General features: G+C 47.1%; 1 protein-coding gene across 5 annotated transcripts in view; it reads left to right on the top strand.

Annotated features, from left to right (window-relative positions):
* LOC126535923 (isoprenyl transferase-like) overlaps positions 1-19,051 on the top strand; it is a 168,416-nt gene that overhangs the window by 93,079 nt on the left and 56,286 nt on the right. For 4 of the 5 annotated variants that reach the window (XM_072287722.1, XM_055073347.2, XM_072287720.1 and 1 more), the window contains one exon: positions 12,347-12,495. In XM_072287722.1, the coding sequence (XP_072143823.1) occupies positions 12,438-12,495 (58 nt within the window). In that variant the 5' untranslated portion in view covers positions 12,347-12,437. Of the gene's footprint in view, positions 1-11,672; positions 11,720-12,346; positions 12,496-19,051 lie in introns of those variants that run through there. The other variant, XM_055073348.2, reaches the window with a different exon arrangement.

Genomic DNA, 19,051 nt, shown 5'->3' with positions numbered 1-19,051 from the left:
CGTGGAATCGGCGATGGGTAAAGTCAAAACAAAATACAGTATACTGATGGGCGATTTCAATGCCAGGGTAGGCAAGAAGCAGGCCGGAGACAAGTCAGCGGGGGAATATGGCATAGGCTCTAGGAATAGCAGAGGAGAGTTATTAGTAGAGTTTGCAGAACAGAATAATATGCGGATAATGAATACCTTTTTCCGCAAGCGGGTTGGCCGAAAGTGGACGTGGAGGAGCCCGAATGGTGAGACTAGAAATGAAATAGACTTCATACTCTGCGCGAACCCTGGCATCATACAAGATGTAGACGTGCTCGGCAAGGTGCGCTGCAGTGACCATAGGATGGCAAGAACTCGAATTAGCCTTGACTTGAGGAGGGAACGGAAGAAACTGGTACATAAGAAGCCAATCAATGAGTTAGCGGTAAGAGGGAAACTAGAGGAATTCCGGATCAAGCTACAGAACAGGTATTCGGCTTTAACCCAGGAAGAGGACCATAGTGTTGAAGCAATGAACGACAATCTTATGGGCATCATTAAGGAGTGCGCAATAGAAGTCGGTGGTAACGCCGTTAAACAGGAAACCAGTAAGCTATCGCAGGAGACGAAAGATCTGATCAAGAAACGCCAATGTATGAAAGCCTCTAACCCTACAGCTAGAATAGAACTGGCAGAACTTTCTAAGTTAATCAACAAGCGTAAGACAGCGGACATAAGGAACTATAATATGGATAGAATTGAACAGGCTCTCATGAACGGAGGAAGCCTAAAAGCAGTGAAGAAGAAACTAGGAATAGGCAAGAATCAGATGTGTGCGTTAAAAGACAAAGCCGGCAATATCGTTACTAATATGGATGAGATAGTTCAAGTGGCTGAAGAGTTTTATAGAGATTTATACAGTACCAGTAACACCCACGACGATAAGGTGAGAGAGAATAGTCTAGAGGAACTTGAAATCCCACAAGTAACACCGGCAGAGGTAAAGAACGCCTTGGGAGCTATGCAAAAGGGGAAGGCAGCTGGGGAGGATCAGGTGACAGCAGATTTGTTGAAGGATGGTGGGAACACTGTCCTAGAAAGGTTGGCCGCCCTAAATACACAATGCCTCATGACCTCGAACGTACCGGAATCTTGGAAGAACGCTAACATAATCCTAATCCATAAGAAAGGGGACGCCAAAGACTTGAAAAATTATAGACCGATCAGCTTACTGTCCGTTGCCTACAAAGTATTTACTAAGGTAATCGCAAATAGAATCGGGAATACCTTAGACTTCTGTCAACCAAAGGACCAGGCAGGATTCCGTAAAGGCTACTCAACAATAGACCATATTCACACTATCAATCAGGTGATAGAGAAATGTGCGGAATATAACCAACCCTTATATATAGCCTTCATTGATTACGAAAAAGCATTTGATTCAGTCGAAACCTCAGCAGTCATGAAGGCACTACGGAATCAGGGTGTAGATAAGCCATATGTAAAGATACTGGAAGCTATCTATAGCGGTTCCACAGCCACCGTAATCCTCCACAAAGAAAGCAACAAAATCCCAATAAAGAAAGGCGTCAGACAGGGAGATACGATATCTCCAATGCTATTCACAGCATGTTTACAGGAGGTATTCAGAGACCTGGAGTGGGAAGAATTGGGGATAAAAGTTGATGGAGAATACCTTAGCAACTTGCGATTCGCTAATGATATTGCCTTGCTTAGTAACTCAGGAGACCAATTGCAATGCATGCTCACTGACCTGGAGAGGCAAAGCAGAAGGGTGGGTTTGAAAATTAATCTACAGAAAACTAAAATAATGTTTAACAGTCTCGGAAGAGAACAGCAGTTTACGATAGGCAGCGAGGCACTGGAAGTGGTAAGGGAATACATCTACTTAGGGCAGGTAGTGACCACGGATCCGGATCATGAGACTGAAATAACCAGAAGAATAAGAATGGGCTGGAGTGCGTTTGGCAGGCATTCTCAAATCATGAACAGCAGGTTGCCACTATCCCTCAAGAGGAAAGTGTATAACAGCTGTGTCTTACCAGTACTCACCTACGGGGCAGAAACCTGGAGGCTTACGAAAAGGGTTCTGCTGAAATTGAGGACGACGCAACGAGCCATGGAAAGAAGAATGATAGGTGTAACGTTAAGGGATCAGAAAAGAGCAGATTGGGTGAGGGAACAAACGCGGGTAAATGACATCTTAGTTGAAATCAAGAAAAAGAAATGGGCATGGGCCGGACATGTAATGAGGAGGGAAGATAACCGATGGTCATTAAGGGTTACGGACTGGATTCCAAGGGAAGGGAAGCGTAGTAGGGGGCGGCAGAAAGTTAGGTGGGCGGATGACATTAAGACGTTTGCAGGGACATCATGGCCACAATTAGTACATGACCGGGGTAGTTGGAGAAGTATGGGAGAGGCCTTTGCCCTGCAATGGGCGTAACTAGGCTGATGATGATGATGATGATGATGACGATGATGAATTTGCACTAATGGTCATGGGTTCGAGTGCCTTAATGAAGTCTACCCTAATTATGTGTGCCTTAAGTTCACCTTGATTAACACCAGAGGTTGTGGGTACGACTCTCACCAATGGTTGTGGCTTCGATCGAGTGTCTTACATACCTCAATCCTCATTAGTTGTGCCTTAATTACCTTCGCTTTAATTAACACCAAAGGTCGTAGGTTCGACTCCCACCAAAGGTCCAGGGTTCCTATTTTTAATTATCATCAAAGGTCGTGGGTTCGAGTGCCTTAATGAACTATACCCTAATTAATGTTGCCTTATTTAGTTTACCCTAATTAATACCCGATATCGTGAGTACGACTTCCACCAATGGTTGTAGTTCGTGTGCTTTACATAACTCTAGCTTGATTAGCTGTACCTTAATTAACTTCACCTTAATTAACCCCGAAGGTCGGGTGCTCGGCTCCCATCGAAGGTCGAGGGCTTGTAGCTTTAATTAACACCAAAGGTCATGTGTTCGGCTCCCATCGAAGGTCGACGGCTTGTAGCTTTAATTAACACCAAAGGTCGTGTGTTCGGCTCCCATCGTAGGCCGAGGGCTTGTAGCTTTAATTAACACCCAAGGTCTTGTGTTCGGCTCCCATCGAAGGTCGATGTCTTGTACATTTAATTAACACCAAAGGTCGTGTGTTCGGCTCCAATCGAAGGTCGATGGCTTGTGGCTTTAATTAACACCAAAGGTCGTGTGCTCGGCTCCCATCGAAGGTCGAGGGCTTGCAGCTTTAATTAACACCAAAGGTTGTGTGTTCGGCTGCCGTCGAAGGTCGAGGGCTTGTAGCTTTAGTTAACACCAAAAGGTCGTGTGTACGGCTCCTGTCGAAGCCGAGGGCTTGTAGCTTTAATTAACACCAAAGGTCGTGTGTTCGGCTCCCATCGAAGGTCGAGGGCTTGCAGCTTTAATTAACACCAAAGGTTGTGTGTTCGGCTGCCGTCGAAGGTCGAGGGCTTGTAGCTTTAGTTAACACCAAAAGGTCGTGTGTTCGGCTCCCGTCGAAGGTTGATGGCTTGTGGCTTTAATTAACACCAAAGTTCGTGTGCTCGGCTTCCATCGAAGGTCGAGGGCTTGCAGCTTTAATTAACACCAAAGGTTGTGTGTTCGGCTGCCGTCGAAGGTCGAGGGCTTGTAGCTTTAGTTAACACCAAAAGGTCGTGTGTTCGGCTCCCGTCGAAGGCCGAGGGCTTGTAGCTTTAATTAACACCAAAGGTCGTGTGTTCGGCTTCCGTCGAAGGTCGATGGCTTGTGGCTTTAATTAACACCAAAGGTTGTGTGTTCGGCTCCCGTCGAAGGTCGATGGATTGTGGCTTTAATTAACAACAAATGTCGTGTGTTCAGCTCCCATGGAAGGTCGAGGGCTTGTAGCTTTAATTAACACCAAAGGTCGTGTGTTCGGCTCCTACTGAAGGTAGAGGGTTCGCAGCCCTTTTGGACCATCATGACTCATGGCTCATTGAACGGCTCATGAGGCGGAAAATCAGGTGTTGTCGGCATGCGACACTTGATTTTCCGCCCCATGAGCCATTTAATGTTTTCGCATTATTAAATGCGTGGCCAAAGTGCACAAGTGTGTTTTCCTGAAAAGCGTGCACACAGAATGGAGAAAGAGGTCAAGAAAGTAGGAAGCTAAGTAGGTGGTTAATTGAGAGCGTGGACAGACAAACGGAGGCAGCGAATTGGATGCAGAGAACAGAAACAAGAATTGTAAGAAATTAGAAGGCAACATAGGCGACGACTATGGGAGAGGGGGGGGGGGCGCTGAGCCCACTCCGGTGATGCCGAAGCCTACTCCACCTTCCCCTCACCTGAAGTGTCATTAGCAGGGTTTTGTTACCCCCATCATTCGAGGTTTCTTTTGAGTTTCCTATGCCTTTTCACCTAAAAGTTCATTGTGGCTAATAGCTTACTGCATCATTGTTGGGGCGGACGGGCAAAGCTCCTAATTCATAATTTCGCTTTATTTCTTCAAATCCTGACAATAGGATGACAAGCGCATTAGAAGCATCAGTGGTGGCTGGCTCATCAGTATTTTCTCACTTCAACATTGTTTTAAATGTTCACTGTAAACACCATGCACAAATACAATATATTTAGATACATACACAGTACAAAGTTTATTATATTATTGAAAGATGAGGAGGCAGCCAATTAACAATGGTACGGGTAGCCTATGCCTAGAGAATGAATATGTTGGTGGATGTTCACCTCGTTTCAAATTGCCTTGCGTACTTTCTTTGACCCTGAAAAAAAAAAAAAAACCCTTGCAGACTTCAGTGACCCTTTCGGCAGAGTCTTTTATTAGTGGCGGGTGAAATGCACGTGAATGATATGTGTTTCAATATTGCTTCTTTTTCCAGTAAGCAATACTAACGACCCATTAAAAAAAAGAGGAGAAACTCTTCCAATAAGTTACAACATTTATTAGGGACGGAAAAATCTTCGCTTGCTTGCAGAGGTCCTAAATATATACAGGGTGTCCCAATTAACAATGATGCACCAATATTTAAAGAAAGGTGCAATTGCATTACTAAAAGAACATCAAGTGCATATTGTTTCCAGTACAGTGTAGTAGCTGCCAGTAATATTATCGTCACTGAGATTTATTTAGGTAATTGTAAATAATTATCCAACACAAGAGTTACTATCCTAACTATAAAAGTGTCAAAGAGGCATTTGTAGGCACAGCCAAGCGACATCTAACTGCGATATTATCAGCGACGTACTAATTAAGTGCGATCTTTATCCGACTGATAAATAAACACCATGAAATATGGAAAATACCGCGTGACTGCGCTCCCACCGGCATCACAATGCAGCGCCCACGAACGGGCTCCCTCTGAATTAGCCAGAACGAAATAAAGAAAAAAAAAAACACATCGTGATCGTACCTTATCCGCCGAGCGCCGGCCGAAGTAACGCGTCCCGTTTGGTGTCAGTTGGAATCAAGCTGTGATAACCGTTGTCTTAGCGTCGATAAAGTGCCCGTATGGTTCTTTCTTTCCTTTCTTTTTTTTGCCACGAAACCTATCACCACAAAAGCGAATTGACAACGCCAGTGCAAAGGTTTACAGGGGCGTTTTGTTTTGTCCCAGTCGTCATGTCTTTTTCTAATGAGCAGTAGGAAAACATGATCCTTGCCTCGGGACCTGCAAATGGCAACAGGAGGAAAGCCGAACATATATATCAGTCATAGAAGTGTGGCGGCGTACCAAACGCATCGACTATCATCAGAAATTATGAAAAGCTGAGACAAATCGGCAGCTTCCAGAAACAGCGGTGGATGTCCTAACGTATGAGCACGAATGTTATAGCATTTATGGCCTGAAACCCTCATACTAGTGTGCGGACGTGGCCGCCCAAGTGCCGATTCCCGAGTCATCAGTTTGGTGGATTTTAAATCACTCCGCCTTTCACTCGTATCACCTTAACCAGCATCAATGTTTGGAAAATAGGCGCCTGCTGAATTGACTAGATTTCTTGAACTGGGTCCTCACAAAGGCCGATGAGTCACCGGAGCAACATCATCTACAGAAATGAAGGCAATCTTTGCAGAAACGCCCACGTACATTTGCATAAGGCACACTATTGCAGTGACTCCAATCCACACTGGATAAAGCGCACTTGGCACCACTACCACTAGTAGTTCAATGTGTGGTGAGGAATTTATGCCGGTGCTATGATCGGTCCCATCTTCTTCGATCACACACTGACTGGGCAGCGTTACGTGGACGAAATCCATGAGGGAGTGGGGGATGGGTTTCTCAGCGAAGTCCCACTGTCACGTCTTCCACTTCTGTGGTGTCAGCAAAATGGGGCGCCAGCACACAGCAGCAGCCGAGCACGAAACTGACTGGATGGCGACTTTTCACGCGCAATAGATTAGAAGAAACGCACTTTTAAATTGGCCTGCTAGGTCACCTGACCTCTCTCCTTTCGATTCCTTTCTTGGGAATTATGTGAAAGGTCATGCTTAGATGATCGAGACGGCCGTCAGATTACCTCTATACAAGGATAACGGATGTCTGCTGTAGAATTCCAGCGTCGGTCATCATATGTGATAAAGTGGACTCAGTGCTGCGTAGCTGCAGAAGGACACTGATTCCAACACGCCCTCTAGGCAACAGCTGGTGTGCAAGGGCGCTTACGAATTCACAGATAATAAGGGCCACTGAAATCTGATGTTTCTTTTTCTCTTGTTTTTTGTGCAGACGTCCCGATTCCCATTTCGGCCCATTTAGAAGTGGTACACTTACTTGATTGCATCGGTTTCGCCATTTCTCTACACGTAGGTCCCTTCGCTGTCTCATTATTTCGCTTTCATTTTTTGCCGCGAGCTTGTTTTTGCAACAGGTATACACTCTCATGAAAAATAACACCGTCACTTTAATTTAGCTTTGGTCCGAAGCAAGTTTCTGGCGCGAAATATAGCCGTGCGGGCACTCTTCGATGCAGTGCGAGCAGAGCCGGGATTTTGAGACATGCAATGCCTATTCATCGCTTTTCGCGTTTTGTGCCTGGCCAGAGCGGCTCTTCGGCCGCGTTATCAAGGGCCTTTTGTTATCTATGTGATCAGTCGGCCGTGAGAGACGGATAATAAGTGTGATGTAGAAATGAGAGGAAGGAATAGCTGCGAAACCTGCTGTTGGTGCACCTTCCGTATCATTATCAAGGTGATGCGCTGTCTCTTTCTTTGGGTTTGAGACAGGCAAGGCAGTTGCTTTCAATCAGCTTATTTGCGTGCGCTGCTTTATGATGCGGGTGGGAGTGCAGTCACGTGGTATTTTTTTTAATATTTCGTGGGGTTTCTTTACCAGTCGGGAAAAAAAAGACACTTGAAAAGATAAGGTTTTGTGCTTAGATACATACATTGCACAGGGGGCCCCCTTATGCGCTTATCCACTGCCAAGGCACATTGTTGCTGTAAAGAGCTTACTCGTGGCAAATCAAAAGCGCACGTAAAAAAATCGCGATTTGCATGGTTGTAACAGGTTCGCATACATATATATATATATATATATATATATATATATATATATATATATATATATATATATATATATACACACATATATATATATTTGGGGGAGGGTAGGAAAGCTGGTCGGGAACCAGGCCCCCTCCCCCGCAAGAATGAAAACTGTCCGCCTGTGGAAGGCAAGATCTGCATGACAATGCGAAGGGCAGTGCCTCGCTATTTGAGGCTGGTTGCCTAAGGACAAAAACATACCGGAGAATATATTAGCGATTAGATGAGGCATGTGTATGCTGCAGCGAAAATCGGGAGACCAGTAAGCAGACATCCTTATGGAGCGATTCACCCAGTGAGACCCTAGGTAATGCGCACCTTCCAGGAGCGCTTGGATTTAAAGTGAATGAAAGCCTCAACTGGTCAGCAGTCCAGATGAGCAACATACGTTTATAGTATTGGCGGAGAAAATGCAAGGAAGAGAATGATACGACCAGATCCGTTACAAGTATAGGTAGCGTTACAAGGTAGATAAGGACGTTTTGAGGAAATGAAATAAAGATTAAGGAGATGTATCCGAAAATGCTAGAATGAGGAGCATGTATAGCATACTTGATTAAGTCAAGCAGGCTAAGTGACCATTCGTTAAAGCGCCGTTTCAAAGGGGATGCCAATAAATCATCATCATCATGTTGATTGGCGGAAGGAATATGACCTGAGTAGCATCACAGACGTTGCGTGACGTTGCACTGAACCGCCACTGCAGATATTTACTGCCATAATTTGTCGTGCCGCGCGAATTATGCCAACGGGCGACCATATATGCCGGCTGAGAGCATGTCGCGCCTGTATACGCATATCACGCCTCGAAGAAAAAAAAATGTGGGCAGTTTGCCCTAGGCGTGCAAGGCTGGGTGACAGTTGAGCTAGGTCGGCTTTTGCTAAGTATTGCTTGTTTTGCTAAGTTTTGCGAGGTCAGATATGGCTCGGGTAGGTTCATAGTAAGTGTTACTAGGTTTTGCTAAGTCTCACAAGGTTATGCACGGCTGAACTATGCTCATACTAAGTGTCGCAAAGATTTGCTAAGTAGTTTCGCCAAGCTTTTGTGAGGTCATACACGGCCAGGCCTGTAAGCCACACAAGCCCCAGCAAGCCACACGCATACAAGCCACAGTACGTGCACCACAATTTATTTATTATCATGTACGATGCTTCAGTACCCGTCGTTGATCCGGTCCTCGACGTCCGACCGTCGCGGTCGGGGCCGTAGGGCTTCGCGAAGCGCTTGCAAGGCAGAGCTCTTCTGTTCGATGTTCGGCACCGAGCTCACCGTGGAGAGATTCACGTCAAACCAGAGCTGGTCACAGACGCGACAGCAGTGCCCAAACTCTATGCCCAGAAATTCGCGCTGGAAGCGGCCGTTCGCACCTCCCATGGATTTGCGGGCTTGGCGTTGTAACTTCTCGGTGACGCGCAGGCCTAGAACCGATTCCCAGCGGCGCCGAGCATTCAGTCGGCAGCGTTAGTTGTCTCTGGCCCGATACTCGGGATCCTCGGCTCGGCGACGGCGTTTGTCGGCGGCGGCCTCGGCGCGACGGGCAGGATCGGCTCTCCTTCGTCGATCGTAGTCCCGCTGAGCCGCGCGCCGAGCTTCCGTGTAAGTCACAGACGTGACAGCTGTGCCCAAACTCTGTGCCCAGAAATTCGCGCAAGAATCGGCCGTTCGCACCCCCCGTGTCTCGGCGGACTTAACGCTGGAAGTTGCGAGGTGTGCCGCCGCGCTGGCTGTTTTTACTCGCCTGTGACGTCACGAGTCCGCCCTACGCGCGTGGGGTGCGAGGAATTTACGTGGCTCGGCACTCTCGCAGGTGGTTGCTAGGCAACGTGAGGCGGCGTACTGCTGGGCTAATTTTTCTGGTAACGCTCCACGGCAGAACGAAAGCTTAAACAGCTCCGCTCTTAAAAAAATGAAAGCCCCTTTATTAAGAGGAAGCTTTAGCTCGGGTGCTCCTATTTAAATACATGTAAAAGGAGAATTCGTTTTTCTCGGCAACCACAGCACCAAATTTGACGGGGTTTGTTGCAGTTAAAAGAAAAACTTAAAATCTAGTGACTGTTGGTTTCGAATTTTCGATTTAGGTCGTCAATTTTTTAGTAAAAATTGGCAAAAATCGCAAAGTTTAAGAAAACGAAAATATCAAGTTTACAACTCTGTAACTCAGCAAGAATAGGTTATATCGCAATTCTATGAATTGTACCTAATAGCACATCTAAAGCGGACAAATTTGACATCTTATACATAAATCTCAAAAAATTTATTAATATGTAATTACAACTTTTGCAGAACCCCCGTAAACAACGTAACAAATTCACGTAAGATGTAAAATGACATATGAAATTTGTCCGCTTTGAATGATCTAATGGATGCCGTTTACAGAACCGCGATATCTCTTCTTGATGCAGAGCTATTAGTTTGTAAACTTCGTGCTTCTATTTTTTTCAAACTTCTGAAATTTCGTAAATCTCTATAACAAAATTCAAGCCCTAAATCAAAATTCCGCTTCCAACAGTCACTAGAATGTAACTTTCTCTCTCAAAAGCAACAAATTTCATTAAAATCGGTCCAGGGGTTATCTCAGAAAAACGTTTTTGCGTTTTTACATGTATTTGAATAGGCCGCGTCGGAGTTGGGCCCGAGCTAAAGCTTCCTCTTAAGAGGAAGCTTTAGCTCGGGTGCTCCTATCTAAATACATGTAAAAGGAGAATTCGTCTTTCTCTGCAACCACTGCACCAAATTTGATGAAGTTTGTTGCTTTTAAAAGAAAAACTTAAAATCTAGTGACTGTTGGTTTCGAATTTTTGAATTAGGTCCTTAATTTTTTATTAAAATTTGACAAATATCGCAAATTTTCAAAAAAAGGAACTATCAAGTTTACAACTCTGTAACTCTAAAACGAAAAACGATAATACAATTCTTTGAATTGCATCTAATAGTACATCTAAAGCGGACAAAATTGATATGCTATACATGAATCTAAAAAGATTTAGTAATATGAAAATATAGCTTTTGCAGAACCTTTGTAAACAACGTAACAAATTCACGTAACATATAAAATGACATATAAAATTTGTCCGCTTTCAATGATCTAATTAATGCCGTTTACAGAACCGCGATATCTGTTTTTGATGCAGAGTTATGAATTTGTAAACTTCGTTCTTACATTTTTTTCGAACTTCCGAATTTTGAAAATTCTTTTAACAAGATCCAGGACCTAAATCGAAATTCTGCTTCCAACAGTCACTAGAATTTAACTTTCTCTCTCAAATGCAACAAACTTCATTAAAATTGTTTCAGGGGTTATCTCAGAAAAACGTTTTTGCGTTTTACATGTATTTGAATAGGCCGCGTAGGAGTTCGGCCCGAGCTAAAGCTTCCTCTTAAAGACAGACGGCTGAACGCAAAGCTTTACCCCAATGCAAACTGAATCAAAGTTAAGATCAAAAGCCAGCGACCACGCAACGAACCCAAAAAATGCTGAACGACACGATGCTATGCATATGTGATTTGATTGCTTGTTTAGGATTATATTTTTAGAACATTGAAGTTCATGTAGAAGATCATGTAGCCGTTGATTCACACTTTCACACTCACACTTTCGCGGATGACTCTACACTTGCACAGTATCACCTTGTGATTGCTGTGGTAGACGGTCTTAAGCGTGACGCGCGTAATGCAATGCAGCTATATGCAGTTCATCTGGGTAGCGTGGCGTTCAACCATCTTTCAATCTTTCCCCTAAACCCCATGCCGGGTGGCTGACAGAAGCAGCCAGCGCCGACGACCAACGGTACCTTGCGGCGTTTATCAGTACTGCACTGAAGAATGCCGCAAGCGAGGCTCTGGACTGAGGGCCTTTCCACGTTACCACCGAACATGAAAATAAAGTTTTTTCTCTCTCTCTCTCTTTACGAAGGAGCTTTGATTTTTGTCCCAGATATCTTAAGACCTTGTTCACGCGCACTTGCTGTCTCCAATAAGCAGGGAATGCTCAGTTATTTAATCGCGACAGGGGTGGTGTCATGCTTAGCAGACGCGACTTGCGCTTCCAGTGATATGGGCGCGCATGCTCTAGTCTTGCTGGGCTCGTCGGTTGGTGCTGCTATCAGGCACTGACCGCCGGTCAGTCGACGCCGGCGCGGCACTGGGAATGTGAACTGTAGTGTTCTACTCAGATGTGTAAGTTGGCTTTCCTTCAATGGGTTTTCGGCGCTCATGGACGAATCAGTGACACATAGAAAGCTTCACATTAAAAAAAAAAATTGAAGGCCCAATCCAATCTGTGAAGGTGGATTGCCAGCGAAGCTGTTACCGTCCACTTAACCTATTATAATCTAACGAATGAAATGAGTACGCCGTAAAATGCAGCGCATAACCATTTATTGCGCAACGACATTCGCGACAGCTTTATGATCGCTGTGGTATACACTGAGGTTTTCGCTTTTGACAGTTGCCACGTTCTTCGCCAACGTTAGGTCGACACACGAGTCACGGATGGTGGCTGGTAGTTTCTCACTCGCTTCTACCCAGGAACCTCGTAGCAGCGCCCGCCCCTTGTTCGGCGGCCCTCGCCGCGATCCACCACGCATGGTGACACCATGCCGCCCGCGTGCGCTACATGTGTTTTTTGCGCTAAATTGTCGATTTCTAGAAAGTCGAGTTTTCTGTGGACGAAAGAATCGCCGGTCGGTAAACAGCGTCGCTGTAAAGGTATCGAGCCTCAGGCGGTCTTGTCATTCGTCAACGTCTGCTCGACCCGCGCACGAAAGGTGGCGCGTCATGACGTGAGGTTCTTGGCGAACGCAGGCTTGCCGCCACTGCATGACGAAGACTACCTGTACCCCGACTGGGCGTTTCAGTATCCCGAGTGGCAGCTGTGCGGGGAAGAGTTGCCACAATGGGCAAGTCGTTCTTCTTTCACCATGGACCTCAACAGCCTGCACGACCAGACCACGGTTAGTGCTCCGTGCATTTGCTGGCAGCTGAAATAGACCGCGCACGGAAGCGAACGCGCTTTCATGGGCGCCGGGCAACGCGGCGTGCCAGCTCACGCGCATTTCGACGGTGCAGCTAACTCTCGAGCCATTCCACAAATTCATCCTGCGGTTAGTGCAACAACACGAGAACGAATTTTGTCCATGTTTTGGACTGCACTTGTTCTGCGAGGTCACGAAGCCACGAGTTCTCGCGTAAGCCGTTCAAAGAGGCACCATGGAGTGCTGCTAAGCTTTGGACAAACTACCACCTTCGAGATGATGCACGCAGGTTTTTTCGGTGCCAGCGCATCGCATCATGACCTCAGGCGCTCCTCAGGTCGCTATCGTGAGTTACCATGCGGTACCCGCTACCTTCTTCTTTTAACCGCCTATCTTTCATATTTGTCCGTGTTTTTCAACCACTATGTCAATCTTAAAAAAGCATTCAAAAAGACCTATACCTTACCATATATTTATTGGTTTCCTACTGCCTATTTAGTAACACGGATATCTCACAGATATTGACTTTGTTGACCAAGTTTAAGTTCGTGTAGACGACTATCGTCTCTGCCATGGTCTGTGAATGTGCTCTAGTGTAAGATACAGGTGCGCCATACTTTTGGTGTGGTGCATGAGGAGTTGCACTCTCTTTCTTGCGTGCACGTGTGCACGCAGTCTTGGCTTTAACTGTAACCGTACAGTGAATGTGGCAACTGACTTCTGCGGTAGCCGGCAAGGTTGATGAAAGTTCGTTAAAGGAAAGAAAATGACGCCCACCCCAGTGTATTGCACGAATGTTCAAAGGAAACCCGATCGGGTTTCCATTTCCTACGCGCTCGTACGTCATCGACGTCCGCGCCGTTTGTGCCAGTGAATGTCCCTGGATTCGAGAAGGCGACGGGTCTTTTTGATCAGACATCGTGATGTGCAACAACGAGCCGTCCGCTGCGGAAATTCATTTCCCTGTGTTGTAGCAAACCTCCCCAAAGGCGTTACGAGGTGAACGTATACTACAGAAGGAATATATTCTCAAGGCGAGATGCACGACGCTGTGGTAGGGCCAGCGCGTGCAAGAGGGCCGCACCGTCGCACAATAACAATAGGCCGGCACGGCCTTAAATATGTTCGGGGTCCCCGGCTCGCCAGTCCATTTTTGGGCACAAGAAGGGACGAATTTCATTGCCACGGGAAAGCAGTCGCAGCGGACCCTGGACGCTCGCTTAATCGCCCGCACATGTTTGCGTGGGTAAAAGCTGTTATTGTTTCCCAGAAGACGGCCCCAAACGCGACGAATTGCCGTCGGAAGGGTGGCTAGGTTGCCTGCACACGTTTGCAGGGCGAAAGGTTTGCTCGTTTCCACGAGTGACCGCCACGAAACGTGACCCAGTCGTCCGTGAGGTGGGTTGTTGGGTTACCTTCTTTCGTTACAGCTTTGGCGCCTCTCTGCTGTTTGAGTGGCGAGCCGCGTCAACGTGATGTGTTTAGAACGACAGAAAGCTGAGCTATTTGATAAGGATTCATTACGCAAAAAAGAGGTGAGGCGTGCAGACAGGACACAAGAGTAGAGAAGTGGACAACACGAACGTTCGTGTTGTCGACTTCTCTACTCTTGTGTCCTGTCTGCACGCCTCACCTCTTTTTTGCGTAATGAACGTGATGTGTGGTGGTTCGGTTCCTTACCTGAATGACATAACACGGACTCGACTGTTTCACGTGCTTGAATTGCTTCACTAACCTCGGTATGCGTTTGCCACACCTACTGTGTGCACACATTCCGAAACCCCCGCAGCAGACGCAATCAAAGCGAGCCGACTAAATCTACCGCTTGCCTATCACGTGAGGGCCTATTTCTCGTTAAATATTTTAGACTAGGCTTCAAAATTGTCATGCGACGCTCCCTCCAAATCTTACCCTTCCTCCACACGCGGTGGAGACAAAGAGGAGACAGGGCACCTGATGATGATGATGATAAAAACGTTTTATTTAAAGAAAAAAAAAAGGAGAGGGGAGTTAGGAGAAGGGTGGTCGGATTCTTATTCCGGAATTCCGTTGGCTAAGGCCGCCGCCTTAGCTCTTTCCACGAGGGCTCGCTGGTCCTTGAGGGTTGAGCTGGAGAGGGCTGCCTCCCATCCTTCCCACGTTGGCTGTTTTATAGCTTCTAAGGCACCATTAGCCTGGCAGGCCCATACCATATGGTACAAATCTGCTTTCTGCCCGCAGAATTTACACTCGGCCGAAAAAGATTGTGGCTCAATAGCATGTAGCTTGACTGGGTTATTAAATGATAGGGTTTGTAACCTTCGTAAATGACATTCTTCTGATTTGTTTAATCCCTTAGTTGGGCCCGGGTATTTTCGTCGCGATAAGCGCAAGTGTGGTAATACGTCTGCATAAGTTATCAATGGCACTGGGAAGTCCGAGTCTTCGGGGAGGGAGGAGGAGGGACCCCGGGGGAGAAAAGCTCGGGCGGCAGCGTGTGCACGCTCATTTCCCTCTATACCCTCGTGACCTGGCACCCAAATCAGCTCTTTGCGCGAAGCGAAGACCCCAGATTGTTTGAGGATCCTGCAAGCTAGCGGTGCAATTCGGCCCCGCGTATAATTTCTATATGCAGTTTGCGAGTCTGTAATGATGTATTCTGAACTAGGATGCGAAGCCGCCATGGCGATCGCCGCCTCTTCCAATTCTGCAATTTCCCCGTGCCGAACAGAAAGTCCATTGACCGTCTGCCCTTGATGCACCACCGATATTGTGGAGACTCCTCCCACCGGACCCGCAGCATCCACAAAGAAGGCTCCCTATAATTTAGAATAGATCTGGTCCATCTTCTTGGCTCTTGCCCTCCTCCTTGCTTGATGATATTCTGGGTGCATGTTTTTAGGAAGAGGCAGTGTCGCGAATCTGCCCCTCCACTCTTTCGGAATGTCTTGTCTTGTTGCCGTGTAGTAAGGACAGCTGATATTTAGGTCCTCTAGTACCTTGCGTCCCGTTTTCGTTCCTGCCAATCTGGCACATTGACTTAATAGGTGGGCCTCAATCATCTCATCTGTTGTATTGTGCACCCCCAACTGCAATAAGCGTTCTGTAGATGTTTTGACCGACAGTCCTAGTGCCTTCTTATATGCTGTTCTGATCATGACATCGAAATGTTTTAAATCGCACCTCCTCATCTGAAGGTACGGAGCTACGTACACAATTCTGCTGACTATAAAGGCCTTGACCAACCGAAGAGTGTCGTTCTCCATCATCCCTCTCGTTTTATTGGTGATACGTGTGATCATTCGCATTACTTGTTCGCAGGATGTACGGAGTTGAGTAATCATTGCTGCGTTGACACCCTTGTTGTTAACCAGTAATCCCAGGATACGCACTGTCTCCACTTCAGGGATCGCAGCGTCGTGCACCCTAATTTTGACCGGGGCTTCATCTTCTCGTCTGCGCATGATTAGAAGTGCCGATTTTTCCGGAGAGCAGCGCAATCCGCACTCCTCGGCATACTTTTGAACTGTCGAAGCAGCCTCTTGGAGCGCCTCTTCCATCTGCCCCAGACTGCCCTTCGTCACCCAGACCGTGATGTCATCTGAATAGAGGGCGTGCCGAATTCCTTCTATGCGATCGAGTTGCTCAGGCAAATTTATAAGAGCAATATTGAAGAGCAGAGGGGAGAGGACGGCTCCTTGTGGAGTACCCCTGGTGCCCATAGGGATTGGCTGGGACCTAAAATCTCCAATTTTTACATGAGCCTGTCTGTCTAGTAGGAAGTCTCTGATGTATTCAAAAGTCCTTCTTCCACACTGTGTCTTCCCCAGGTTCTCCAGGATCTTTGAGTGCTTCACATTATCGAAAGCGCCCTTGAGATCTAGGGCTAAGATGGCTCTGCTACTGCGTTTGTTGGGTGGGTCAATAACTTCCATCTTGAGCTGCAGCAGTACGTCTTGCGTGGATAGGCGCTCCCTGAAGCCAAACATGGTGTGGGGCATGTAATCGTTTTCCTCCAAATAAGCTGAAAGTCTGGCGTGCACTGCTTTCTCCATCAGCTTGCCGGCGCATGAAGTGAGCGAAATCGGACGCAGGTTGTTAATATTTACCTCTTTGCCCGGCTTAGGGATAAAGCTGACGTCTGCCGATTTCCACGCCAGGGGCAGCTTGCCAGCTCTCCAGCACTCATTGATATAATCCGTCAGCTGGCCTAGCATCTTCTTGTTCATGTTGGCGAGCAAGCCGACTGTAACTTTGTCATGTCCTGGCGTCGTACCTCTTCTCATGGTTACTAGCGCCGCCTGTATTTCTTCTACTTCGAAGTCTTTGTCGAGTTCTGGATTATCTTTGCCTTGATACTGCAACATAGGCTCGTCATCTTTGGTCGTACAGAGGTATTTGCTCGTCAGGGCTGCCACCAGCTGCTCATCCGTACCCTCATAGCCGTGGAGGGCTCTCTTGAGGTTCCGCTGCTGCTCTCCGCTCGTCTTGCTGGGTTCGATGAGGCATCGCAGGAGGCTCCACGTCGACTTGACGCCAAGCCCGCCTCTCAATGAGTCGCACTTGATTAGACAGTTGTTTTTGGCTAAGGTCCACGCGTATTCCTCCGCTTGTCGTGTAATTTCAGCGATCTTGATTTTAAGCTTGCGATTGTGTTTTTGCTTTTTCCACCTTCTGGTGAGGCCTCTCCTAGCCTCCCAGAGGTGGAGAAGGTGGTTGTCGACTGCCGGGACATCCTCTGAGGTGTGCAGCGTTCTCGTGACTTTCTCTCTGGCAGCTAGAAGTGACTCAGCCCATTGCTCATAATCTTCAATAGGCGAGTCGAGTTGAGGACCCTTGGACTCTCGAAAAAGCGACCAATCCGTAAGCCGGGCTTGTCCCCTGTGTTTACGATGCTTGTTGTGGTCTAGGCAAATTCGGAGTATATAATGATCACTGCCTAAGGTTTCGTGCGTATTTTGCCACTCGCAATTTTTAACATTTTTGACTAGCGTTAAATCGGGGCATGTTTCCCTTGAAACGCTATTGCCTATTCTTGTAGGATGCTGCGGGTCCGTCAGAATAGTAAGAGCCATATCCGATATTGCTGCTGCCAGTTTCCTGCCTTTTACGTTTTCGTTGTTGTAACCCCAAAAGAAAGCTGTGCGCGTTAAAATCCCCCACTATAATGAGAGGCGCAGTTTTTGCAGCCTGCATTGCTTTCCGAAAAATTTCGTTGAAGACTGCTGTCCTGTGTTTAGGGCGGCTGTATATGTTAAGTACGTACGCCCCTTTACTGGAACGAGTGTTAGGGAGGATACGAATAAACACATGTTCTATTTCAGCATTAAGTTCGAGGTCGATAGTTGAAGCCGTACTGTCTTTATGTACAAGTATGCAAGTCGAAGTGTTAGTTTGATGCGTACTGTACGACCTGAGTTTAACTGCCACATTAACGTCCTGTAGCGCGATTACATCCGGCCTCTCATCTAGACAGTCCACATACTGTTGCAGAGATTCCCGCTTACGTTTAAAACCCCTGCAGTTCCATTGTAATATTGTTAACTTAGTTTGACGAGCCATATTGCAAACTGGAAGAGGTCAGTCCTTGTTCTTTACTCAGGTCAAGCGCATCATCAGACGCAATCTGCCTGGTGCCCATTTTTCCTGTCAATCTGGGTGTCTTACTGCGCGAGCATTCAGCGAATTCTTGTAACTTACGGTCAATCCTAATCTCGCAAGCATGGAGTTTTGAGAGATGCGGCTCTAACATTTTATGAATTGTCTGCTCTGTCATTCCTTGTAAGTTCTGCTCAATTTTTTTTTGCTTAGCGTCTCTTCAATTTTTTCTACGCTAGCCTGTAGGCTTGGTAGCATGCGACATTCCATTTTCTCGATTTCCTCTCGCATGCGCTTTTCCATGCTTTCCATCCATGCACTGCATTTCTTTGTAATTGCGTCCACATCTGCGCGTGTCGTACACTCCTCTGTCGAGGGTGCAGCCGCCAACGCTACGCTGCCGCCCGACGCTCCTCGGCCGAATTCTGACGTACGAGGGGGTGACTTAGTCGCACTACCTGACGGCAGCGGGGGAGGGTTGTCCTCCTCCATCGCCTGAGCTGAGGGTACCTGAAGTGCTCTAGAGTTTCCTGTATCGTTCGCTGCCGTCTTTTCTCTAAGCTGTTGTATTTCTAGTTTGAGCCTTTCGTTCTCAGCCCTAAGTCTCTCATTGGACAACGTGAGGGGAGGGGAGGCAACCACACTGGCCCAGCTCACCTTGTTGCTGCTCGTTTTGTTTCCGGGACTGTGTTCTGGCTCTGGCCCATCGTGCTTGTCTGCTGGACGACCGCCTCCTTTAGGGCCCCCTCTGAAGGCTCCTGCATGCGGTCGAGGCGAAGGGGTCACCCCCTGCGTCCGAGCTTGCAGGTCGGGGGCTTCGCTCCCTCCAGCGTTCCTGGAGTGATGTTGCTGACTGGCTTTTCCATTGACAGGCTTCCGCTTGGCCCCAGTTCCAGCACCGCCTCTCCTGTACTTTTGCGTGCACTGAATTGATCCCGTGGCATGAGGGCCCCTGCAA

This window comes from Dermacentor andersoni, chromosome 4, assembly GCF_023375885.2.
Source record: "Dermacentor andersoni chromosome 4, qqDerAnde1_hic_scaffold, whole genome shotgun sequence".
Lineage (NCBI taxonomy): Eukaryota > Metazoa > Arthropoda > Arachnida > Ixodida > Ixodidae > Dermacentor > Dermacentor andersoni.
Note: the sequence above shows the minus strand (reverse complement) of the source record. Positions and strands in the feature narration are given on the sequence as shown.